At 42.9% G+C, this 26,856-nt stretch overlaps 1 protein-coding gene across 6 annotated transcripts in view; it reads left to right on the top strand.

Annotated features, from left to right (window-relative positions):
* The window catches only part of efcab11 (EF-hand calcium binding domain 11), a 90,812-nt gene that overhangs the window by 13,949 nt on the left and 50,007 nt on the right, over nt 1–26,856 (top strand). For 3 of the 6 annotated variants that reach the window (XM_036954506.2, XM_021573708.3, XM_090210823.1), the window contains exons 2-5: nt 3,887–3,982; nt 6,632–6,680; nt 9,571–9,672; nt 23,824–23,914. In XM_036954506.2, coding sequence (XP_036810401.2) covers nt 3,887–3,982; nt 6,632–6,680; nt 9,571–9,672; nt 23,824–23,914 — 338 coding nt within the window. Of the gene's footprint in view, nt 1–3,886; nt 3,983–5,509; nt 6,100–6,631; nt 6,681–9,570; nt 9,673–23,823; nt 23,915–26,856 lie in introns of those variants that run through there. The other 3 variants (XM_090210826.1, XM_090210824.1, XM_090210827.1) reach the window with 3 other exon arrangements.

The raw sequence follows: 26,856 nt of genomic DNA, 5'->3' as shown, positions 1-26,856 counted from the left end.
TCTATGATCCTTTATTGATGTCACCTGTTAAATCCACTCCAGTCAGTATAAATGAAGGGAAGGAGACCGGTTAAAGCAAGATTTTTAAGCCTTGAGACAATTGAGACGTGTGTGCCAGCCATTCAGAGGGGGATTGGGCATTTTTTTTTATTTGTCGTTTGAATGGGGTATGGTAGTAGGTGCCAGGCGCACCGGTTTGAGTGTGTCAAGAACTGCAATGCTGCTTGGTTTTCGCGCTCAACAGTTTCCCGTATGTATCAAGAATTGTCAACCACCCACGGACATCCAGCCAACTTGACAGAACTGTGGGAAGCATTGGAGTCAACATGGGCCATTATCCCAGGGGAACGCTTTCGAATCCTTGTGGTCCATGCCCCGGCAAATTACGTCTGTTCTGAGTGCAAAAAGGTTTTCTAATGTTTTGTACACTCAGTGTATATAAATTGTGTGTGTGTGTGTGTGTGTGTGTGTGTGTGTGTGTGTGTGTGTGTGTGTGTGTGTGTGTGTGTGTGTGTGTGTATACAGTGGGGCAAAAAAAGTATTTAGTCAGCCACCAATTGTGCAAGTTCTCCCACTTAAAAAGATGAGAGGGGCCTGTAATTCTCATCGTAGGTACACTTCAAATATGACAGACAAAATGGAAAAAAAATCCAGAAAATCACATTGTAGGATTTTTAATGAATTTATTTGCAAATTATGGTGGAAAATAAGTATTTGGTCACCTACAAACAAGCAAGATTCCTGGCTCTCACAGACCTGTAACTTCTTATTTAAGAGGCTTGTCTGTCCTCCACTTGTTACCTGTATTAATGGCACCTGTTTGAACTTGTTATCAGTATAAAAGACACCTGTCCACAACCTCAAACAGTCACACTCCAAACTCCACTATGGCCAAGACCAAAGAGCTGTGAAAGGACAACAGAAACAAAATTGTAGACCTGCACCAGGCTGGGAAGACTGAATCTGCAATAGGTAAGCAGCTTGGTTTGAAGAAATCAACTGTGGGAGCAATTATTAGGAAATGGAAGACATACAAGACCACTGATAATCTCCCTCGATCTGGGGCTCCACGCAAGATCTCAAAATGATCACAAGAACGGTGAGCAAAAATCCCAGAACAACACGGGGGGACCTAGTGAATGACCTGCAGAGAGCTGGGATCAAAGTAACAAAGCCTACCATCAGTAACACACTATGCCGCCAAGGACTCAAATCCTGCAGTGCCAGACGTGTCCCCCTGCTTAAGCCAGTACATGTCCAGGCCCGTCTGAAGTTTGCTAGAGAGCATTTGGATGATCCAGAAGAAGATTGGGAGAATGTCATATGGTCAGATGAAACCAAAATATAACTTTTTGGTAAAAACTCAACTCGTCGTGTTTGGAGGACAAAGAATGCTGAGTTGCAACCAAAGAATACCATACCTACTGTGAAGCATGGGGGTGGAAACATCATGCTTTGGGGCTGTTTTTCTGCAAAGGGACCAGGACGACTGATCCGTGTAAAGGAAAGAATGAATGGGGCCATGTATCGTGAGATTTTGAGTGAAAACCTCCTTGCATTAGCATGACAATGATCCCAAACACACCGCCCGGGCAACGAAGGAGTGGCTTCGTAAGAAGCATTTCAAGGTCCTGGAGTGGCCTAGCCAGTCTCCAGATCTCAACTCCATAGAAAGTCTTTGAAGGGAGTTAAAAGTCCGTGTTGCCCAGCAACAGCCCCAAAACATCACTGCTCTAGAGCTGATCTGCATGGAGGAATGGGCCAAAATACCAGCAACAGTGTGTGAAAACCTTGTGAAGACTTACAGAAAACGTTTGATCTCTGTCATTGCCAACAAAGGGTATATAACTTTTGTTATTGACCAAATACTTATTTTCCACCATAATTTGCAAATAAATTTAAAAACTCCTACAATGTGATTTTCTGGATTTTTTTTCTTCTAATTTTGTCTGTCGTAGTTGAAGTGTACCTATGATGAAAATTACAGGCCTCTCTCATCTTTTTAAGTGGGAGAACTTGAACAATTGGTGGCTGACTAAATACTTTTTTGCCCCACTATATGTGTATACATATGTGTGTGTATGTATGTGTGTGTATGTGTATATATATATATATATACACACACACACACACACACACATATATACAGTGCCTTGCGAAAGTATTCGGCCCCCTTGAACTTTGCGACCTTTTGCCACATTTCAGGCTTCAAACATAAAGATATAAAACTGTATTTTTTTGTGAAGAATCAACAACAAGTGGGACACAATCATGAAGTGGAACGACATTTATTGGATATTTCAAACTTTTTTAACAAATCAAAAACTGAAAAATTGGGCGTGCAAAATTATTCAGCCCCCTTAAGTTAATACTTTGTAGCGCCACCTTTTGCTGCGATTACAGCTGTAAGTTGCTTGGGGTATGTCTCTATCAGTTTTGCACATCGAGAGACTGACATTTTTTCCCATTCCTCCTTGCAAAACAGCTCAAGCTCAGTGAGGTTGGATGGAGAGCATTTGTGAACAGCAGTTTTCAGTTCTTTCCACAGATTCTCGATTGGATTCAGGTCTGGACTTTGACTTGGCCATTCTAACACCTGGATATGTTTATTTTTGAACCATTCCATTGTAGATTTTGCTTTATGTTTTGGATCATTGTCTTGTTGGAAGACAAATCTCCGTCCCAGTCTCAGGTCTTTTGCAGACTCCATCAGGTTTTCTTCCAGAATGGTCCTGTATTTGGCTCCATCCATCTTCCCATCAATTTTAACCATCTTCCCTGTCCCTGCTGAAGAAAAGCAGGCCCAAACCATGATGCTGCCACCACCATGTTTGACAGTGGGGATGGTGTGTTCAGCTGTGTTGATTTTACGCCTAACATAACGTTTTGCATTGTTGCCAAAAAGTTCAATTTTGGTTTCATCTGACCAGAGCACCTTCTTCCACATGTTTGGTGTGTCTCCCAGGTGGCTTGTGGCAAACTTTAAACAACACTTTTTATGGCTATCTTTAAGAAATGGCTTTCTTCTTGCCACTCTTCCATAAAGGCCAGATTTGTGCAATATACGACTGATTGTTGTCCTATGGACAGAGTCTCCCACCTCAGCTGTAGATCTCTGCAGTTCATCCAGAGTGATCATGGGCCTCTTGGCTGCATCTCTGATCAGTCTTCTCCTTGTATGAGCTGAAAGTTTAGAGGGACGGCCAGGTCTTGGTAGATTTGCAGTGGTCTGATACTCCTTCCATTTCAATATTATCGCTTGCACAGTGCTCCTTGGGATGTTTAAAGCTTGGGAAATCTTTTTGTATCCAAATCCGGCTTTAAACTTCTTCACAACAGTATCTCGGACCTGCCTGGTGTGTTCCTTGTTCTTCATGATGCTCTCTGCGCTTTTGACGGACCTCTGAGACTATCACCGTGCAGGTGCATTTATACGGAGACTTGATTACACACAGGTGGATTGTATTTATCATCATTAGTCATTTAGGTCAACATTGGATCATTCAGTGAGTTATCCTCACTGAACTTCTGGAGAGAGTTTGCTGCACTGAAAGTAAAGGGGCTGAATAATTTTGCACGCCCAATTTTTCAGTTTTTGATTTGTTAAAAAAGTTTGAAATATCCAATAAATGTCGTTCCACTTCATGATTGTGTCCCACTTGTTGTTTATTCTTCACAAAAAAAATACAGTTTTATATCTTTATGTTTGAAGCCTGAAATGTGGCAAAAGGTTGCTAAGTTCAAGGGGGCCGAATACTTTCGCAAGGCACTGTATATACACACATATATATGTATACACATATACAGTGATTACACCCCATCCCCCCTCTCTCTCGCCCCTACAAGGTAGACTTTTTTGTAACATGACAATGTATTTCCTCCAAAGGTTTATGAGCTGTGTGACACGGACAAGAAAGGCTACCTGAACAGAGAAGACTTAAAAATGGCGGTGGTCATGCTGTTTGGATATAAACCATCAAAGGTAGTAGAAACTAGATGTTATCATAGACTTAGACAGCCATTGTATCTGTTCCGTTATGGCATCTGAGAGCATGGGCAGCGCCATTGAGGCCATCTCCATTTGGAAGCAGTTGATTTTCTTATCCTACCACTTCTATGAGCTGGCAAACAAACTGAAAGGGTGCACTGAAAGGGTCCATTTGTTCACAAATGGAAAAAAAGAAATGGCACCACCATCTGACCCTAGATATACACCCCTATCCCCAACAAACTCCCCACTTCTACCCACTACTTTGGCCCCTTCTCTCAAACCCCCTGTAGTTCCTCTGACACACAAAACACTTCTCTGCTGCTGCTACTACCAATCTTTTCCCTCCACCCAGAAAAATAACACACATGGGTCGGCCAAAAGACATGAATCCACTTTCCCCACAAATATATTACTCCCACTGGCTCAGAAACATCTCTGGCTTTGTCTTGATCATTGTGATGAATCTTGGAAGTCTTCACCCAACCTGTCGCCGTAGGTACTTCCTCACTTTTGTCGGGTTTGATTTCTGAGCGAGTGAGACAGGTTGAGGTTGCCAGGGTGAGAGCAGTACAGAAAGTGTCATATGCTGAAACCGTAAGGAAAGTAGAGGATGGTGGGCAAAGGGTGAGGGAACCTGAGAGAATCCCTGTGAATAGTAGGCCAGTACAAAGTGAACAGAACAATGTGCTTTTAGGGAGGTTTTCTTCTTGGAGTTTATTACCATGGTCATTAATTGTACTGCACAGATGGAAAGGAAATCCCAGATTGGTCTGGTAGTACATCTCAGGCATTGTTCCTGATCATTGTGGTGAATCTTGGAAGTCTTCACCCAACCTGTCGCTGCAGGTACTTCCTCACTTTTGTCGGGTTTGATTTCTGAGTTCTCACTAACCGCCTCCATCTCGGGGTTTTCAGGAGAGGAGCTTGTATCCAGCACTCCTGTTGTTGACTCATAAGTTAAATTACTAGGCTTGTATTCGGTAGTTGGTTTGTACCGTTCGTTCTCAGCTCCATTCTTTCTCCCTTGCTTAATCCCTCCCACATCCTGTATTGTTTTTGAATGAGCTTCAAGCTTATATAATCAAACTCATGAAAATGCAGTCATATAAGAGATGTATACAATTTATATTTGTGTATTGATTTGTTCATATCCGATGGCTTCTATCAACATATTTGATGCTCAAGGAGACATCACAGAAAGTTAGAATAGTATCAATTGAACTCCTGTGTGGCAACCCAATGTGTATGGGCTACCCTTTTCAAGGTTCCGTGGCCCCCATAGAGACAAATGTTGTTTTGATAGCTACAGTATGTTGCTCTACTTGGCTATGTGGTTTTATATTGTATAGACTTTAACCAACTAGTTAATACATTCTCATTATAGATAGCAAGTCAGCCAGTTTAAATAAGACATAAACAACATAAGTATGTGGCTAGCTAGAAAAACAAGGTAGTTAGTATGTAGTGTGTTAATAACAAAGACTGCGCTACCATAATACAATGCACCACCCACAAAGTGGTTGTTGATAGTGTGCCTTTACACGGCTACACACTGTTCTATTGCTAGCGGATGTATCTAGTTATTAAAAGTAGTTAAACCTACGCCCTGGGTTGTCGTTGATCAGTCTAGCTCATCAGTTAGCCAGCTAACGTTAGCCATCATCAAGCAGGTGCACAATATAAGATCATGCCACTGTAGCTATGCAGTGTAGCCACGCATCAAAACAACATCATTCTTCACTATGGTGGTGACAGAACCTTGCTAACAAAGGTCCCTGTCCGAAAAGGGTAGCCAGTGCTCATTGGGTTGCCACAGCTGCAGCTTTGATAGCATGCCGGAGCGTGCCTGCTCGAGCCGAGGACTTACAGGACGGCAAGAACCCGTTAGTTAGAGGCCGTTTGGTGTGTGTTAGATTTTTTTTGTTTGTTTACTAAACATTGCCAGCCAGTACTTTTTGAAAAAAATATATTTCTACTTTTTTTGTAGACCGTTAATGTATCGAAAGTGAGACAGCTGGTGGGAGTTGTAGTTCTAAGGAAATAGTGGCACTAACTTTTTGGCTTCGTGCTTCTTCTTGGCCATCAAATACGTTGAAAACCGGCATATGGTAAGTTAATTAACACGGAAACACGTATACATTTATATATATATCTCTCTTATATGACTGTGTTTTCATGAATTTGACGATGAAAATGTTAAGCCAATTCTTAGCCTACAAAACGAGACAACCGGAAGTACCACTTTCATACGGTGTAGACCCCCCATGTACAGTTGTGCTAGCTCTGGTCCATCGCACGAAGACAACGAGTTGCCTCGTGTCACGCAATGGACCAGAGCTACGGTGGTGTGGTTGTGTCCAGCCTCGTTCAAGTTGAATTTGAGGAGCAGTGAAGCAATGTTCATTTCATTCCACAAGATGGCGCCGGTGTACTTAGTTTTAGTTAGTTTTAAAAAGTATTCTATAACCTTTCTTTGTGACCTGGCTAAATTGCATGATAATCACCTCACAAAAACTACACTGATAAATATCAAATGGGATCTCTTAAAAAAAAATATCACTTCATTTCAAGTAGATTACATTTCCTCTGTCATCTATCAGGTCAGTCTTTAATTTCCTTGTGCTTGCTTGTATGTTGCAGTCTGAAACCAACATGTTAATGGATCTCGCCCAGGCAAAAGATTCACCAGGTAAGTTTGACTGTACCAGGAACCGTTCTCAGTTCTCCAACAAGCACAATGCTGTTGTGACAGAATGAATACATATTACTGTGTGTGTGTGTCATACGAGCACTCAGAAATGAGAAAATACGTACACCATCCGCACTTTTAGCTCATACTGTATATCCTTGATGTGTCGATTTATGTAAATATGATGGTGACTCAATCTTCCCACGTCCAGTCGTGCTGAACGGGAGCACTACAATATATATGTGTGTGTGTGTGTGTGTGTTTTGATGAACAAGTGGAAGATATAGCCACAGGACATAGCCTCTGAACAGCCATCGCAGACCGAATTTAATTTGAGAACAGCCATCGCAGACCGTATTTAATTTGAGACGAGTTGCTCAACCTCTCTCACTCACTCACAGACAGACATACACGAGTGCCTGCCTGCAGCTATCCTCTGACAGCCTCAATGGCTTTTTTAGATTAATTTATAGCGTGCCTGCAGTTTAGACGTCATTACAGTTTCATACGCTGTTCATCACAGTACCACTTATGGCCACGACAGGCAGCCCTCCAACTGAGACGCAAAGTAGGGGGACCCATGCTGATGTGTAAGCACACACACACACACACACAGCAAAACATCCACCGTGCAGCATTTAGCCGCTATCTCCATTTAAAATGGGATGGTGGAAGACAAAACCAAACAAAGCAACCTATTCAGTGTATCATTCCAATCCATCCTGGTGAAATGGAAGGAAACAAGATAAAACAAGAGGGAACGCTTGATTTAGATTGGGTGTAATCGTTTTACACATTTCCAGTAATTAAAAGAATGCCTCACAAAAGGCTTGCGGTGCAGTGTAATTGTTATTGTGACGACATGCGGCCAACGCTTTAACTGGGGGCTTCTTGACATGCAGACGGGAGGGGGATCGAGAGAGTGGAGATGAGAAGGTGGCTGACTAGACAGATACGGGGCTATTGAAGGAAGATGTTAAACGGTTAAAGATTAGGAAGTCATTTCTCTTTTGTTTTGAAAGCCAGGAGCTAAATTTTAATCTGTACATTGCCCAGTAAGAGAGAGAAAACGAGGGAGGGGATTGAGGGTTAAGGGGGGGTGAAGAGAAAGAATTTAGATAGTGGCATGGTTGACGCAATTAAATATTTCACCATCCGTTACATTTTCTGGGAGAGAGCGAGTGGGAAAAGAGCAGAATAGAGAGAGAGCAATGAATTAAACAGTGGTATAATTAGTAAATTGGTGGTGATGGTGGGAAGAGACAGAGTGGGTGGCTAACTAGAGGGAGAGATCAAGAATGTGTGTGGCTGGCTAGGAGTGAATGGGGCCAGGCAGTGTGGGTGTGGGCTTGGCTAGACTGTCTCTCTCTGTGGCTCATTTAAAGCACAGCCCCTCATAGGGGTTAAACAGAGGCCGTTGGCAAGAAACTAACTACCAATACTGTGTTCTACCATTGTCTTATGTAAGATAGCGAGTCTATTCCACCTGCCCTGATCTTAGGTTGCGTGCTTGTGTGCTACAACACAAAAAGCAGGCACATAATGCCTTCAATTTTTGCCATATGATATTTTGTTGTGTGGCGTTGCTAAAATAAGGAACCTATCAACTATAGGCTACTAGCACTATGCTATGGCAAACTGGCTGGCTAGATAGTAACACTAGCTAACTGGATAAACAGCAGTTAGGTTTAGAATGTTAAATCGCAATTTGCAGATTACAGCTGACACGCTCTATCTATTGACTTAGCTAGCTGAGAAACAGTTCAGCTAAAGGTTTATGAGCTGCCAACGAAATCTTAACTGTTTTTGTTTTGTTTTTGTCAACTTACATTTTTTATGTTTACCATTACTAACTAATTTTCTGCTGATGATGCCATTTTCTTACCCGAACACTTTCGAGCCATTAACCTTTTGCGAGATCGTTTATCTAGTAAGGGAGTCCTGCTCTAGCCTATGACAGTGTTGTCCTGTGCATTGTTTTGTTATGTGTTACATCTGGAACCCGATTATGCCTAGTAGGCTAGGTCTACTGTGTAGCCTAGGACTGTTATGTTTATATTTGGAAATATGTTTTCAAACTTTCTTGTGTTGTCCTCTGAGTGGTTGTATTGTTTGAAATTGTCAAATAAATCTATCTATCCTTATAGGAAGTCCTGTAAGAAGTTTTAGCCTCCACCTCCCCTTCTTTCTCTCACCCCTAACCGGTGTGCTAAGTATAGCGGACATGAGTCAGGCTCATAGTCTTGTGATGAGGTAGCCCTGCCTGCAACTTCAAAATCAGTGTCCCCCCTCAGCACAAAATCATTTAATCTTGGTCTAATGGTCAAGACGTTGGTCTGTGAGAGACCGGGGACGTTGGTCTGTGAGAGACCGGGGACGTTGGTCTGTGAGAGACCGGGGTGCATGCATGAAGTACTCTCAATTAGCTAGGCACGGTTGCTAGGTACGCTTGCCATGTGGTGAGTCATAGTCACAGATCTTTGGTAGGGGCCACCGTGCGGCTAACAGAATCAGATTCCAAACACACACACGACACCCTCCCTCATCCAAACACACCTCTATTCTTCCCTTCCTGTGAAAGCTTGGCACTGCTCTTTCCAGTTCTCCCTCTTTCGCTCTCGCTCTCTTGCTCTCTCTCTATCGCTCTATTCTCCCCAGCTCTGACTCCTTTTCTCCACCTTCTTTTGAAGCCCTGAGCGAGACTTGTGCTGAAGAATCCCCCACACAGCACGCTTTCATTCATTGCCAGACACTCTGCCTGCCATTTGTGTGTGTGCATGCATTTGTAAGGTGATATGTTTGTTACTGTTACCACCATGTAAAGGAAGAAGACTCTTTATTTATCTCCCTCTCTCTCTTTCCACCCCCCCCCCCCCCCATCTCTCTCTAGGGGTGTGTATAGAGATGTTTATGTGTCTCATGGGGAAGAAGTTGTCATCAGATGACCACTACCAGAAAACCAGACAGATCTTCAACACCTTTGATGTGAACTGTATGTACTGTATACCCCCCCTCCATCTCTCTCTTACTCCCATCTCTCTCATCACTCATTCTCTGTTCCTCCATCTATCCATCTCTATCTCCACCCCCTTCTCTCAATCCCCCTTTCTCTTTGTTGCCCATACTCTTTGGCTTTTCTTTCGCCAGAAGAGGGTGCTCTAGGCCTTGACGTGCACACACACACACACACACACACACACAGTGCCTTCTGAAAGTATTCAGACCCCTTGACTATTTTCATATTTTGTTACATAACAGCCTTATTCTAAAATTGATTAAATAAATGTTTTTCCTCACCAATCTACATACCAATGCCCCATAATGACAAAGTGAAAACAGGCTTTTAGACATTTTTGCAAATGTAAAAAACTTGAAAAACAGATACCTTATTTACGTAAGTATTCCAGACCCTTTGCTATGAGACTCGAAGTTGAACTCAGGTCCACCCTGTTTCCATTGATCATCCTTGAGATGCTTCTACCTTGAGATGCTTCTACAACTTGGGAGTCCACCTGTGGCAAATTCAATTGATTGGACATGATTTGGAAAGGCGCACACCTGTCTATATAAGATCTCACAGTTGACAGTGCATGTCAGAGCAAAAACCAAGCCATGAGGTCGGCAGAATTGTCCGTAGAGCTCCAAGACAGGATTGTGTCGAGGTACAGATCTGGGGAAGGGCACCAACAAATTTCTGCACCATTGAAGATCCCCAAGGACACAGTGGCCTCCATAATTCTTAAATGGAAGCAGTTTGGAACCACCAAGACTCTTCCTAGAGCTGGCTGCCCTGCCAAACTGAGCAATCGGATGAGAAGGGCCTTAGTCAGGAAGGTGACCAAGAAGCCGACGGTCACTCTGACAGTGATCTAGAGTTCCTCTGTGGAGATGGGAGAACCTTCTCGAAGGAAAACCATCTCTGCAGCACTTCACCAATAAGGCCTTTATGGTAGAGTGGCCAGACGGAAGCCACTCCTCATTAAAAGGCACATGGCAGCCCGCTTTGAGTTTGCCAAATAAGCCCCTAAAGACTCTCAGACCATGACAAATCAGATTCTCTGGTCTGATGAAACCAAAATGGAACGCTTTTGCCTGAATGGCAAGCGTCACGTCTGGAGGAAACCTGGCACCATCCATCTACGGTGAAGCATGGCGGAGGCAGCGTCATGCTGTGGGGATGTTTTTCAGTGGCATGGACTGGGAGACTAGTCAGAATCGAGGCGAAGATGAACGGAGCAATGTTCAGAGAGATCCTTGATGAAAATCTGCTCCAGAGTGTTCAGTACCTCAGACTAGGGCGAATGCTCACCTTCCAACAACCCTAAGCACACATCCAAGACAATGCAGGGACTTTGGGAGAAGTCTCTGAATGTCCTTGAGTGGCAGCCTTATTCAATTTTACAATAAGGATGTAATGTAGCAAAATGTGGAAAGTCAAGGGTTCTGAATACTTTCCGAATGCGCTGTACACACACTTTTCCGTTGGAAAGCATGAGTATAATTCATAAATGTAACATTTTTTGGCAGAGTTTTATATCCGCAGGGGAGTGTCTGTGTGTCAGGTGACCGTGATGATTAACTCTGAAGTAAATGGCCCAGGGACTGTCTTCATTAACCCTCTCACCCGCCATTACAGACGAGGACCTTTGTGTGTGACAACGGCTGGTTTCTTTAATGGCTGCCTGAAAATGCATCCTCAAAGCATTTTTTATGGTGTGATGCTAGACACTGTGTGTCTGTGTGCGCACTGCACGTGTGTGTGTGTGTGTGTGTGTGTGTGCATGTGCGCGCGCACTGTACACCTGTGTGTGCGTGCACTGCATGCCTGTGTGTGTTTGCATGTCTGTGTGTGTGTGTGATTCATGGCATACTGCTCGACTGCATTAATAATTAATTGGCTCTTTTGACAACAGCTTGATAATAATTGGGGTCTAGAATAATAGTGTGTTCACACACAAACTCAGCACAAACGTCCCTTTTCAGGACCCTGTCTTTCAAAGATAATTTGTAAAAATCCAAATAACTTCACAGATCTTCATTGTAAAGGGTTTAAGCACTGTTTCCCATGCTTGTTCAATGAACCATAAACAATTAATGAACATGCACCTGTGGAACGGTAGTTAATATGCTTACAGAAGGTAAGCAATTAAGGTCACAGTTATGAAAACTTAGGACACTAAGAGTGTAAGAGTGTCTACAGACTCTGAAAAAGACCAAAAGAAAGATTCCCAGGGTCCCTGCTCAACTGCGTGAACATGCCTTAGGCATGCTGCAAGGAGGCATGAGGATTGCAGATATGGCCAGGGCAATAAATTGTCTTTACTGTAAAACGCCAAAGACAGCGCTACAGGGAGACGAGACGGACAGCTGATCATCCTCGCAGTGGCAGACCACGTGTAACAACACCTGCACAGAATCGGTACATCCGAACATCACACCTGCGGGACAGGTACAGGATGGCAACAACAGCTGCCCGAGTTACACCAGGAACGCATAATCCCTCCATCAGTGCTCAGACTGTCTGCAATAGGCTGAGAGAGGCTGGACCGAGGGCTTGTAGGCCTGTTGTAAGGCAGGTCCTCACCAGACATCACTGGCAACAACATTGCCTATGGGCACAAACTCACCATTGCTGGACCAGACAGGACTGGCAAAAAGGGCTCTTCACTGACGAGTCGCAGTTTTGTCTCACCAGGGGTGATGGTCAGATTTGCGTTTATCGTCGAAGAAATGAGCGTTACACCGAGGCCTGTATACTGGAGCGGGATTGATTTTGGAGGTGGAGGGTCCGACATGGTCTGGGGCGGTGTGTCACAGCATCATCAGACTGAGCTTGTTGTCATTGCAGGCAATCTCAACGCTGTGCGTTACAGGGAAGACATAATCCTCCCTCATGTGGTACCCTTCCTGCAGGCTCATCCTGACATGACCCTTCAGCATGACAATGCCACCACACGCAGGATGGCTGATTTCCTGTAAGACAGCGAAGAGCCCGGATCTCAATCCCATTGAGCACGTCTGGGACCTGTTGGATCGGAGGGTGAGGCTAGTGCCATTCCCCCCAGACATGTCCGGGAACTTGCAGGTGCCTTGGTGGAAGAGTGGGGTAACATCTCACAGCAAGAACTGGTTACATAATAGACATACCAGATACGGACAATTTTTTTATTTTGAACCCCCCCCCCCCCACACTTTTGCTGAAAGTAAACACAGTTGACAGTGAGAGGACATTTATTTTTTTGCTGAGTTTATATACTGTATATATACACCCACTCAGCATGTATGTATGTGCCTTAGTATTATAACTTTATGTCTTCAGAAAGTATTCAAACCCTTGCCTTGCAAAAAAGGGGTACTATTCCCTTTGAGCATGGTGAAGTTATTCATTACACTTTGCATGGTGTATCAATACACCCAGTCACCACAAAGGTACAGGCGTCCTTCCTAACTCAGTTGCCGGAGAAGAAGGAAACCGCTCAGATTTCACCATGAGGCCAATGGTGACTTTTTAAAACAGTTAGAGTTTAATGGCTGTAATAGGAGGATACTGAGGATGGATCAACAACGTTGTTACTCCACAATACTAACCTAACCACAGAGATGCATACAAAGCTCTCCCTCACCCTCCATTTGGCAAATATAACCATAACTCCATCCTCTTAATTCCTGTTTACAATCAAAAACTCAAACAGGAAGTACCAGTGATGCGCTCAATATGGAAGTAGTCAGATGAAGAGGACACTAATCTTCAGGACTGTTTCGCTAGCACAGATTGGAATATGTTCCGGGATTCATCCGATGGCATTGAGTAGTTTACCACATCAGTTACCGGGCTTCATTAATAAGTGCATTGACGACGTCATTCCCGCTGTGACCGTACATACTAACCAAAAGCCATGGATTACAGGCAACATCCACACTGATCTAAAGGGTAGAGCTGCCGCTTTTAAGAAGCGGGACACAAATCTGGACACTTATAAGAAATCCTGCTACGCCCTCCGACGAACCATAAAACAGACAAAGTGTCAATACAGGCCTAAAATCAAATCCTACTACACCACATCTGACACTCGTCGACTGTGGCAGGGTTTGCAAACTATCACGGATTACAAAGGGAAACCCAGTTGCGAGCTGCCCAGTGACGCAAACCTACCAGATGAGCTAAATGCCTTCTATACTCTCTTTGAGGCAAACACTGAACCATGCATGAGAGCATCAGCTGTTCCGGACGATTGTGTGATCACACTCTCTGTCGCCGGTGTGAGTGAGACCTTTTTAAACAGTTTAACATTCACAAGGCCACAGAGCCAGACAGATTACCAGGACGCATACTCCGAGCATGCGCGGACCAACTGTCAGGTGTCTTCACTGACATTTTCAACCTCTGCCTGACTCTGTTTGTAATATCTACATGTTTCAAGCAGACTATCATAGTCCCTGTGCCCAAAAATGCCAAGGCAACCTGTCTAAATTATTATTGTCCCGTAGCACTCATATCTATAGCCATAAAATGCTTTGAAAGGATGGTCATGGCTCACATCAACGTCATCATCCCAGACACCCCAGACCCACTTCAATTCGCATGCCGCCCCAACATATCCACAGATGACACTATCTCTTATTGCACTCCACACTGCCTTTTCCCACCTGGACAAAAGGAACACCTACGTGAGAATGCTGTTCATTGACTACAGCTCAACACTAAACTAAAGACCCTGGGATTAAACACCTCCCTCTTAAATTGGATACTGGACTTTCTGACAGTTCACCCTTAGGTGGTGGGGTTAGGAAAAAATACATCCGCCACGCTAACACTCAACACGGGGGCCCCTCAGGAGTGCATGCTTAGCCGCCTCCTGTATTCCGTGTTCACCCACGACTGTGTGGCCACGCACGACTCCAACATCATTAAGTTTGCAGACGACGTGACGGTGGTAGGCCTGAGCACTAACAACGATGAGACAGCCTATAAGGCTGAGGTCAGAGATGACAACAACCTCTCCCTCAAAGGAGCTGGTCGTGGATTACAGGAAACAGAGGGCCAAGCACACCCCCATTCACATCGAATGGGGCTGTAGTGGAGATGGTCAAGAGTTTCAAGTTCCTCAGTGTCCTATCATGGTCCTAACTAGTGATGCACGATATATTGGTAAGCATATCTGAATCGGACGATATTAGCTAAAATGCCAACATCCGGCATTGGCCCGATGTCTGTCTAGTTTAACGCCGATATGCAAAACCGATGTCAGAGCTGACGTACATACCTATATAACATAGGTAGAGGACGTAATGACGCCACGAAAAATACAGCGCTACACGTGCAACACAGCATTCCTAACCTAGCACCCAATGCCTGCGTGTTGATCTATCTTGGAAGTTTCAAAGGAAGATAACAAAGGCCATATGCAAGTTTTGTGCTGCTATTATTTCCCAAGGAGGGGAGAAAGTTAAATCCTAACTAGGTTTTGATTATGTTTTACTGGTAATGGGGACAAATGTAATTGTCAACAAAAAAACTGTTTGATTAGTGTGTGTTTCAACTATTTAACTGTACTAGAATGCTTAAAAGGTCGCTGTAACTGTACTAGAATGCTTAACATTTTTAAATATCGGTATCAGATTAATTGGCAAGGAAAATATTGGATATCGGTATCGGCCAAAAATCTGCATCCCTTGTTTCTAACACACCAACACAGTCATGAAGAGGGCACAACAATGCCTCTTTCCCCTCAGGAGGCTGAAAAGATTGTCCCTCAGATCCTCAAAATTATACAGCTGCACCATTGATAGCATCTTGACTGGCTGCATCATCGCTTGGTATGGCAACTGCTCGGCATCCGACCGCAAGGCGCTACAGAGGGTAGTGCGTATGAGCTCCCTGTCATCCAAGGACATCTATACCAGGCATTGTCAGAAGAAAGCCCTAAAAATAGTCAAAGATTCCAGCCACCCAAGTCACAATCTGTTCGCTCTGCTACCACACGGCAAGCGGTACTGGGCCGCCAAGTCTTCGACCAAAAGGCTCCTGAACAGCTTCCAACCCAAAGCTGTTAATCAAATGGCTACCCGGACTTTCTGCTTCAAAGGTTTGGCGTCACTTAGAAATGTCCTTGTTTTTGACAGAAAACAAATTGATCCGAAATACAATGTAAACATTGTTAATGTTGTAAATTACTATTGTAGCTGGAAACGGCAGATTTTTTTAATAGAATATCTACATAGGCGTATAGAGGCCCATTATCAGCAACCATCACTCCTGTGTTCCAATGGCACATTGTGTTAGCTAATCCAAGTTTATAATTTTAAAAGGCTACTCACTGGACCCTATGATCACTCGGCTGCACATGCCTCTCCCTAATGTCAATATGCCTTGTCTATTGCTGTTTTGGTTAGTCATTTTCGTCTTATTTCACTATAGAGCCTCCAGCCCTGCTCAATATGCCTTATGTTCCACCCCCCACACATGCGGTGACCGCACCTGGCTTAAATAGTGCCTCTAGAGACAAAACCTCTCTCGTCCTTCACTCAATGCCTAGGCTTACCTCCACTGTACTCACATCCTACCATACCCTTGTCTGTACATGATGCCTTGAATCTATTCTTCTGCGCCCAGAAACCTGGTCCTTTTACTCTTTTCCGAACGCACTAGACGACTAGTTCTTTTAGCCTTTAGCCGTACTCTTATCCTACTCCTCTGTTCCTCTGGTGATGTAGAGGTTAACCCAGGCCCTGAAGCCCTCAGCATCACTCCCATTCCCCAGGCGCTCTCATTTGTTGACTTCTGTAGCCGTAACCGAAACCAAAAGCATGTTAACTTTAGAAGCCTCCTCCCTAAGTTTGTTTTATTCACTGCTTTAGCACTCTCCGCCAACTCGGATGTTTTAGCCGTGTCTGAATCCTGGCTTAGGAAGGCCATCAAATCACATTTTACGACAAGATAGAACTGCCAAAGGGAGAGGAGTTAGCCTGCAGAGTTCTGTCATACTATCCAGGTGTGTGCCCAAACAATTCTAGCTTTTACTTTTAAAAATGCACCTATCCAGAAACAAGTCTCACTTATTGCCTGTTGCCGCTTGTTATAGACCCCCCTCAGCCCCCAGCTGTGCCCTGGACACCATATGTGAATTGATCGCCCCCCATCTATCTTCAGAGTTCGCACTGTTAGGTGACCTAAACTTGGACATGCTTAACACCTCGGCCATCCTACAATCTAAGCTAGATGTCCTCAATCTTACACAAATGATCAAGGAACCTACCAGGTACAACCTGATATCATCCTGACCAACCTGCCCTCTAAATACACCTCTGCTGTCTTCAACCAGGATCTCAGCAATCACTGCCTCATGGCCTGCATGCGTTATGGGTCCGCGGTTAAATGACCACCCCTCATCACTGTCAAACGCTCCCTAAAACACTTCAGCGAGCAGGCCTTTCTAATCGACCTGGCCTGGGTAGCCTGGAAGGATATTGACCTCATCCCGTCAGTAGAAGATACATGGTTGCTGTTCAAAAGTGTGCATGGTTGCTGTTCAAAAGTGCTTTCCTCTAAATAAGCATGTCCCATACAAAGAATGCAGAACTAAGAACAGATATAGCCCTTGGTTCACCCCAGACTGGACTGCCCTTGACCAGCTCAAAAACATCCTGTGGCGTTCTGCATTAGCATCAAATAGCCCCCGCGATATGCAACTTTTCAGGGAGGTCAGGAACCAATATACACAGTCTGTTAGCTGTTAGCTTTTTTAAACAGAAATTTGCATCCTGTAGCACTAATTCCCAAAAAGTTTTGGGACACTGTAAAGTCCATGGAGAATAAGAGCACCTTCTCCCAGCTGCCCACTGCACTGAGGATAGGAAACACGGTCACCACCGAGAACTCTACGATAATTGGTAATTTCAATAAGCATTTTTCTAAGGCTGGCCATACTTTCCACCTGGCTACCCCTACACCAGCCAACATCTCAGAACCCCCTGCAGCAGCTTGCCCAAACCCTGCTTCTCCTTCACCCAAATCCAGCTGATGTTCTGAAAGAACTGCAAAATCTGGATCCCAACAAATCAGCTGGGCTAGACAATCTGGATCCTATCTTTCTAAAATGATCCGCCAAAATTGTTGCAACCCGTATTACTAGCCTATTCAACCTCTCTTTCGTATCGTCTGAGATCCCCAAAGATTGGAAAGCTGCTGCGGTCATCCCCCTCTTCAAAGGGGGAGACACTCTAGACTCAAACTGTTATAGACCTATATCCATCCTGCCCTGCCTTTCTAAAATCTTCGAACACCAAGTTAATAAACAGATCACCGACCATTTCGAATCCCACTGATCTGTTTATTAACTTGGCGTTTGAAGATTTTAGAAAGGCATGGCAGGATGGATATAGGTCTATAACAGTTTGAGTCTAGAGTGTCTCCCCCTTTGTCTGCACTATGCAATCTGGTTTCCGAGCTCGTCATGGGTGCACCTCAGCCATGCTCAAGGTCCTAAACGATATCATAACCGCCATCGATAAGACGGTACTTTGCAGCCGTCTTCATCGACCTGGCCAAGGCTTTCAACTCTGTCAATCACCGCATTCTTATCGGCAGACTCAATAGCCTTGGCTTCTCAAATGACTGCCTCGCCTGGTTCACCAACTACTTCTCAGAGGTCAGTGTGTCAAATCGGAGAGCCTGTTGTCTGGACCTCTGGCAGTCTCTATGGGGGTGCCACAGGGTTCAATTCTCGGGCCGACTCTTTTCTCTGTATATATCAATGATGTCACTCTTGCTGCTGGTGATTCTCTGATCCACCTCTACGCAGACGACACCATTCTGTATACATCTGGCCCTTATTTGGACACTGTGCTAACAAACCTCCAACGAGCGCCATACAACACTCCATCCGTGGCCTCAACTGCTTTTAAATGCCAGTAAAACTAAGTGCATGCTCTTCAACAGATTGCTACACGTACCCTCCGGCTCGACTAGCATCACTACTGTGGACTGTTCTGACCTAGAATATGCGGACAACTACAAATACCTAGGTGTCTGATTAGACTGTAAACTCTCCGTCCAGACTCACATTAAGCATCTCCAATCCCAAATTAAATCTAGAATTGGCTTCCTATTTCAAAAACAAAGCCTCCTTCACTCATGCTGCCAAACACCCTCGTAAAACTGATAATCCTACCGATCCTTGACTTTGGCGATGTCGTTTACAAAATCACCCCCAACAGACTACATCCAATTTGCTGAGTAGAGTATCACAGTGCCATCCGTTATCACCAAAGCACCATATACTACACACCAAAGCTTTGGGGATGACCAGTGCAATATACCTGCTGGAGCCCGTGATACGGGTGGGTGTTGCTATGGTGACTGCTACTGCTACTTGCTACTGCTACCAGTGAGCTGAGATAAGGCGTTTGAGCAAAGACTTATAGGTGACCTGGAGCCAGTGGGTTTGGCGACAGATATGTAGTGAGGGCCAGCCAATGAGAGCATACGGGTCGCAGTGGTGTGTAGTATATGGTGCTTTGGTGATAACGGATGGCACTGTGATACTCTACTCAGCAAATTGGATGTAGTTTGTTGGGGGTGATTTTGTAAACGACATCGCCAAAGTCAAGGATCGGTAGGATTGTCAGTTTTACGAGGGTGTTTGGCAGCATGAGTGAAGGAGGCTTTCCTTCCAGTTCTCTCCTGCCAATGACTGGAACTAATTGCAAAAATCACTGAAGCTGGAGACTTATATCTCCCTCACTAACTTTAAGCATCAGCTGTCAGAGCAGCTTACCGATCACTGTACCTGTACACAGCCAATCTGTAAATAGCACACCCGACTACCTCATCCCCATATTATTACTTTTCCTCTTGCTCTTTTGCACCCCGGTATCTCTGCTTGCACATCATCATCTGCACATCTATCACTTTAGTATTAATGCTAAATTGTAATTACTTTCACCTCGTGGGCCTATTTATTGCCTACCTCCCTACTCTTCTATAGTTGGACACCCTGTATATAGATTTTTCTATTATTTTTTTTGTGTTATTGCCTGTACATTTGTTTGTGTAACTTTGTTGTCGCACTGCTTTGCTTTATCTTGGCCAGATCGCAGTTGTAAATGAGAACTTGTTTTCAACTGGCCTACCTGGTTAAATAAAGGTGAAATAAAAAATCTGGAGCATCAGCATTTGTGGGTTCGATTACAGGCTCAAAATTGCCAGAAACAAATACGTTTCTTCTGAAACACGTCAGTCTATTCTTGTTCTGATAAATGAAGGCTATTCCATGCGAGAAATTGCCAAGAAGATCTGAAGATCTCATCCAACGCTGTGTACTTCTCCCTTCACATAACAGCGCAAACTGGCTCTAACCAGAATAGAAAGAGGAGTGGGAGGCCCCTGTGCACATCTGAGCAAGAGGACAAGTACATTAGTGTGTAGTTTGAGAAACAGGCGCCTTACAAGTCCTCAACTGGCAGCTTCATTAAATAGTACCTGCAAAACAACAGTCTCAACGTCAACAGTGAAGAGGCGACTCCGAGATGCTGGCCTTCTAGGCAGAGTTGCAAAGAAAAAGACATATCTCAGGCTGGCCAATAAAAAGAAAAGATAGGCAAGAACACAGACACTGGAACTCTGCCTAGAATGCCAGCATCCCGGAGTCGCCTCTTCACTGTTGACGTTGAGACTGCTGTTTTACGGGTACTATTTAATGAAGCTGCCAGTAAATTATATCATAAATAGGACTGGTAAAGTCATGTCACACATGTAGCTAACACAAAATATATGAAAATGTCTGCTCTATCCAAAAGTACAATCAATTAATTGTAGCATTACCACAAAAATGGGGTGGCAGGTAGCCTAATGGTTAGAGCATTGGGCCAGTAACTGAAAGGTTTCTGGATCGAATCCCCGAGCTGACAAGGTAAAAAAAATCTGTCGTTCTGCCCCTGAACAAGGCAATTAAACCACTGTTCCCGGTAGGCCGTCATTGTAATTAAGAATTTGTTCTAACTGACTTGCCTAGTTAAATAAAATAATAATAAAAAACGCAAAAATGGAAGAGGCAAGTAGAAGGGGGAGAAGGTAAGGAACTTTTCTGTCAGCCCTGCATTAAAGACAAATTGGTTAAGGAAAATTGTAATAAATAAAAAAGGATACCAGTTTCATTTAAGGACAAAAAATGGACAGCTGTGCCATACAGATGGCAAAATAGTTGGGAAGAAATGTTTGATGTACCGATTCCTTGGCACATTCAAAACTTTTAATTATTTGACAAAATTCTTGCAACCAAAGAATTTTATGTACGGTATCTGGAGGATACAACCATCCCAGCTCTGCAGATTTTGCTGCGAAGAGACAGAATCATTAGATCATTTGTTTTGGTACTGTCCATATGTTGCTTGTTTTTGGTCGCAGGTTCAGGAATGGCTGAATAATTACAACATTTACCTGGAGCTCTGCAAATAGTGTTGAGAGGAGTAGGCAGGAGGCAGTCGCAGGTTTAGAACTATTACATTTATTAAAGCACTCATATAATTTGTTTTATTTATTAAAAAATGCAGGACGGAACCCAAAGTGCAAAAATAATAAAGTACTCAGGAAATAGGAGAGGAGGAGAGGAGATTCCTGAGAGATTCCTCTCAGGAAAACAAGCAATATTTACAATGACTGACAAAGCAAATGACACCCTTCACTCATCAAATATATATAATATTATATATATATATATATAATATATATAATATATATTATATATTATATATAATATATATATATATATATATATATATAATATATATTATATATATATATATATATATATTATATATATATATATATATATATATATATATATTATATATATTATATATATATAATACAGTGCCTTGCGAAAGTATTCGGCCCCCTTGAACTTTGCGACCTTTTGCCACATTTCAGGCTTCAAACATAAAGATATAAAACTGTATTTTTTTGTGAAGAATCAACAACAAGTGGGACACAATCATGAAGTGGAACGACATTTATTGGATATTTCAAACTTTTTTAACAAATCAAAAACTGAAAAATTGGGCGTGCAAAATTATTCAGCCCCCTTAAGTTAATACTTTGTAGCGCCACAGCTCGAGCTCAGTGAGGTTGGATGGAGAGCATTTGTGAACAGCAGTTTTCAGTTCTTTCCACAGATTCTCGATTGGATTCAGGTCTGGACTTTGACTTGGCCATTCTAACATAACGTTTTGCATTGTTGCCAAAAAGTTCAATTTTGGTTTCATCTGACCAGAGCACCTTCTTCCACATGTTTGGTGTGTCTCCCAGGTGGCTTGTGGCAAACTTTAAACAACACTTTTTATGGATATCTTTAAGAAATGGCTTTCTTCTTGCCACTCTTCCATAAAGGCCAGCTTTGTGCAATATACGACTGATTGTTGTCCTATGGACAGAGTCTCCCACCTCAGCTGTAGATCTCTGCAGTTCATCCAGAGTGATCATGGGCCTCTTGGCTGCATCTCTGATCAGTCTTCTACTTGTATGAGCTGAAAGTTTAGAGGGACGGCCAGGTCTTGGTAGATTTGCAGTGGTCTGATACTCCTTCTATTTCAATATTATCGCTTGCACAGTGCTCCTTGGGATGTTTAAAGCTTGGGAAATCTTTTTGTATCCAAATCCGGCTTTAAACTTCTTCACAACAGTATCTCGGACCTGCCTGGTGTGTTCCTTGTTCTTCATGATGCTCTTTGCGCTTTTAACGGACCTCTGAGACTATCACAGTGCAGGTACATTTATACGGAGACTTGATTACACACAGGTGGATTGTAATTATCATCATTAGTCATTTAGGTCAACATTGGATCATTCAGAGATCCACACTGAACTTCTGGAGAGAGTTTGCTGCACTGAAAGTAAAGGGGCTGAATAATTTTGCACGCCCAATTTTTCAGTTTTTGATTTGTTAAAAAAGTTTGAAATATCCAATAAATGTCGTTCCACTTCATGATTGTATCCCACTTGTTGTTGATTCTTCACAAAAAAATACAGTTTTATATCTTTGTGTTTGAATCCTGAAATGTGGCAAAAGGTCGCAAAGTTCAAGGGGGCCGAATACTTTCGCAAGGCACTGTATATTTATATATATATACATATATATTATATATATAATATAATATATATATTATATATATATAATATATAATATATTTTCTATATATATAATATATATATATATATATATAATATATAATATATATTATATATATATAATATATTATATATATATATATATTATATATATATATATATATATTTGATGGGTTGAAGGGTGTTTGCCAGCAGCAGGTTCGGCAACAGCTAGAAGGACGGCGACGCCGAACAAGAGGGTTTGCCAAAGCAAAGGCTGGTGTGACAATAGCACTGCTGGGTGATTTGGAAAGTCATAGTCAATCGATCAATAATACAATTATCAAAAATGTATCTTTACTTTGTAATCTGGAGAAACTATAGAAAGGTTCAGAACTTTTGTTAAAATACTCCAAAAACATGCATCCTGTTTGCAACAAGGCACTAAAGTAATACTGCAAAAAATGTGGCAAGCAATTCACTTTTTGTCCTAAATACAAAATGTGTTTGGTTGTCTAGCAATGATCAACAACTAATTTGACAGACCTTAAAGAATTTTGAAAAGAATAATGGGCAAAAGTTGCACAATCCAATTGTGGAAAGCGCTTAAATACTTACCCAGAAATACTAACAGTTGTAGTTGCTGCCAAAGGTTATTCTACAAACTATTGACTTGGGTGTGAATACCTATGCAAATGAGCTATATCTATATTTCATTTTCAATACATTTGCCAAAAACTCTAAAAACAATTTTTCACTTTGTCATTAAAATAAATACATTTTATCCATTTTGAATTTAGGCTGTAACACAACAAAATGTGTAATAAATTCAGGTGTATGAATACCTTCTGAAGGCACTGTAGCTCTATCTCAGACAGTCTGTGTTCCACAGCCAACTCCGCTCTCTTTCTCTCTCTCTCCCTCGCACTACCACTTTTTTTTGTGTGTGTGTGCGCCCATGCGTATGTGTGCACATGCATACCTGTGCGTACGTACTGTGTGTGTTTGTGTGTTTACACCTGTGTTTTCTCTTCTCTGCAGGTCGTGGTTTCCTGAAGCTGGAGGACTTTAGAACAGCCTTCAGTAGAGTGGCTCCTCGTCTGCCTGAGAGGACTGTCCTGGAGGCCTTCAGGTACTGGGGATGGGATGGGAAAGGGTTGGAAATTGTTTGGGAAAGTGGATGGAAATGGGAAGATGGGATGCATGGTATACAACGTCCAACGAAATGCTTGTAGGTTCCCTCTCAATAATGCAGTAAGAAATAATAAAGTAAAATAATACAAAGTAAATGGCGCGGGTAGAATATAATAAAACATTTAGTATAAATACAGGAAGGTACTCAGCAATTTATAGTACAATATTTACATGTGTGTGAATGTACTATATGTGTGTGCCTGAGTGAGTGCATGTATGCTAAGGTGCGGAGAGTCAGTGCAGGTGGTCAGTTTTCAGCAGTCTGATGGCTTGTTGGTCTGAGCCTGTTGGTCCGATACTTTCTGCCCGACAGTAAGGGAGGGAACAGGCTGGGGTATGTAGGGTCCTTGATGATGCTGCGGGACTTCCTCAGGCACAGTTTTGAGTAGATGTTCTGAATGGGTGGGAGCACGGCCCAAGTGATGTACTGGGCTGTCGTCACAACTCGCTGGAGGGCCTTGCGGTCGTGGGCGGAGCAGGTCCCATACCAGGCAGCGATGCAGCCAGGCAGGACGCTCTAGATGGTGCAGTGGTAGTATTTGGAGAGGAGGCATGCTGAATTTCTTCAGCTGCTTTAGGAAGTAGAGGTGCTGTTGCGCTTTCTTGATAAGAGTGGTGGTGTTGTTGGTCCATATCAAGTTCTTAGTGATACGTACATCGAGGACTCTCTCCACTGCAGTCCCGTCAATGTGGATTGGGGCGTGTCCTCTCCCCTGCTTCCTGAAGTCAACAATCAACTCCTTTGTTTTGCTGTGGTTGAGGGAGAGGTTGTTGTCCTGGCACCACAATGAGAGTTTACAGTGCCTTCAGAAAGTATTCACCCCTTGACTTTTTCCACATTTTGTTGTTAAAGCCTGAATTTAAAATCTATTACATTTATATATTTTGTCAACAACCTACACAGCCCAAAAATATGCTGTCATGTGAAAGTGGAATGAGATTATTGTAAAACTCCTCAATAATTATTCAACCCCTTTTGTTATGGCAAGCCCAAAAATGTGCTTAACAAGTCACATAATAAGTTGCATGGACTATCTCATATCTTTACCCCACACATACACTACCTTTCAAAAGTTTGGGGTCACTTAGAAATATCCTTGTTTTTGAAAGAAAAGCTCATTTTTGTCCACTGCTATTGTAGCTGGAAACGGCTGATCTTCAGTTTCTTGGCAATTTAAATAATATAAATAAATAAATTCATCACGTTTGCAACAAGGCACTAAAGTAATACTGTAAAAAAAAAAATGTTTAGGAAAAATCCAATGCAACACATTACTGAGTACCACTCTCCATATTTTCAGGCATAGTGGTGGCCGCATCAAAAAAAAAAATTCATTTTGAATTCAGGCTGTAACACATCAAAATGTGAAACAAGTCAAGGGGTATGAATGCTTTCTGAAGGCACTGTACCTCTTCCCTGTAGGCTGACTCATCGTTGTTTAGTGATCAGGTCGACAACCGTGGTGTCATCAGAACTTGATGATGGAGCTTGTGTCATGCTTAGCCACGCAGTCGTGGGTGAACAGGGAGTACAGCAAAGGGCTGAGGACGCATGCCTTGGGGGCCCATGTGTTGAGAGACAGTGTGGAGGAGATTAGGTATGGAAATGTGAAGGAATTGGTAATGGGTTGGGAATGTAATTGTAAATGGGAAGAAGGGGATAGAAAGGGTTTTGGGATGGGAAATGGTTTTGGAAAGGGGTTGGGAATCCCGTCAGGCTCTTTTACTGTAAATCAATGTTGGTATACATGGCCACTGTATCCCAAATGGTGGGTTTAGTTGTTCACACAGGTGTTCTCAGTCCAGTCAAATACTTGGTATTTATTTAGCTGTGATATTTTTTTTTTACAGATTTTTCTGGTATCATAAGACATGGCAAAATGTGTAGAATTGCAGGAAATTGGCTTTAAAACTCAGGCTAGTTCTACATAAGGGTGCACATTTTTTTAAATTCACAAGAGCTCTGACGAAGGCGGTGAGGCCTAGCTTATTAAATATCAGTGATACTATCAAGAGCAGTGTGCGGTTTCCTTTTTCCTTCATCTTGTTCAATTGTTGCCATGCACCTGCAAATTAGATTGCTCAGATGTGCGAGTGCCTTTTGAATTTTGCTTTAAAACTGCTAAAATGTATCTCTGCCAGAAATAGGGGTGTGAACAGTTTGGTGTTGCATGGGTTGCCAGGTGGGGATTTGTTACTATGCCGATAAATGACAATGTCCATCCGGACCTTTGACACCTAGGACATTTACAGTATGTGACTGGACCTTCTCAAATAGTACCCCCTGCCCTACATAGTGCACTACTTTTGACCAGGGCCCGGTTTCCCTAAAGCATATCAAGGCTAAGTTCATCGTAAGAACCTTCGTAGAAGCATACTTAAATCTCCGAGATGTTTCCCCAAACCATCGTTACTAATGTTGCACTTGAAAATGCTTGTTGTTTACGGACTGCCTCAGACCACTCGTCGAACAGCTAAGTGCGTCGTTAAATATTTTTTTGCCCTTCCACGTCACTTTATACACAGAAGATCTTGGCTAAACATAATCTCTCTGTGTCCGCCGATAACTTCAGAACAAAGTTGACTACAAATACAAAGTTGCCAATCAATCAATCAATCAATCAATCAATCAAATTTATTTTATATAGCCCTTCGTACATCAGCTGATATCTCAAAGTGCTGTACAGAAACCCAGCCTAAAACCCCAAACAGCAAGCAATGCAGGTGAAGAAGCACGGTGGCTAGGAAAAACTCCCTAGAAAGGCCAAAACCTAGGAAGAAACCTAGAGAGGAACCAGGCTATGTGGGGTGGCCAGTCCTCTTCTGGCTGTGCCGGGTGGAGATTATAACAAAACATGGTCAAGATGTTCAAATGTTCAT

Source organism: Oncorhynchus mykiss, chromosome 19, assembly GCF_057628025.1.
Source record: "Oncorhynchus mykiss isolate SJ-2025 chromosome 19, ASM5762802v1, whole genome shotgun sequence".
Taxonomy (NCBI): Eukaryota; Metazoa; Chordata; class Actinopteri; order Salmoniformes; family Salmonidae; genus Oncorhynchus; species Oncorhynchus mykiss.
Note: the sequence above shows the minus strand (reverse complement) of the source record. Positions and strands in the feature narration are given on the sequence as shown.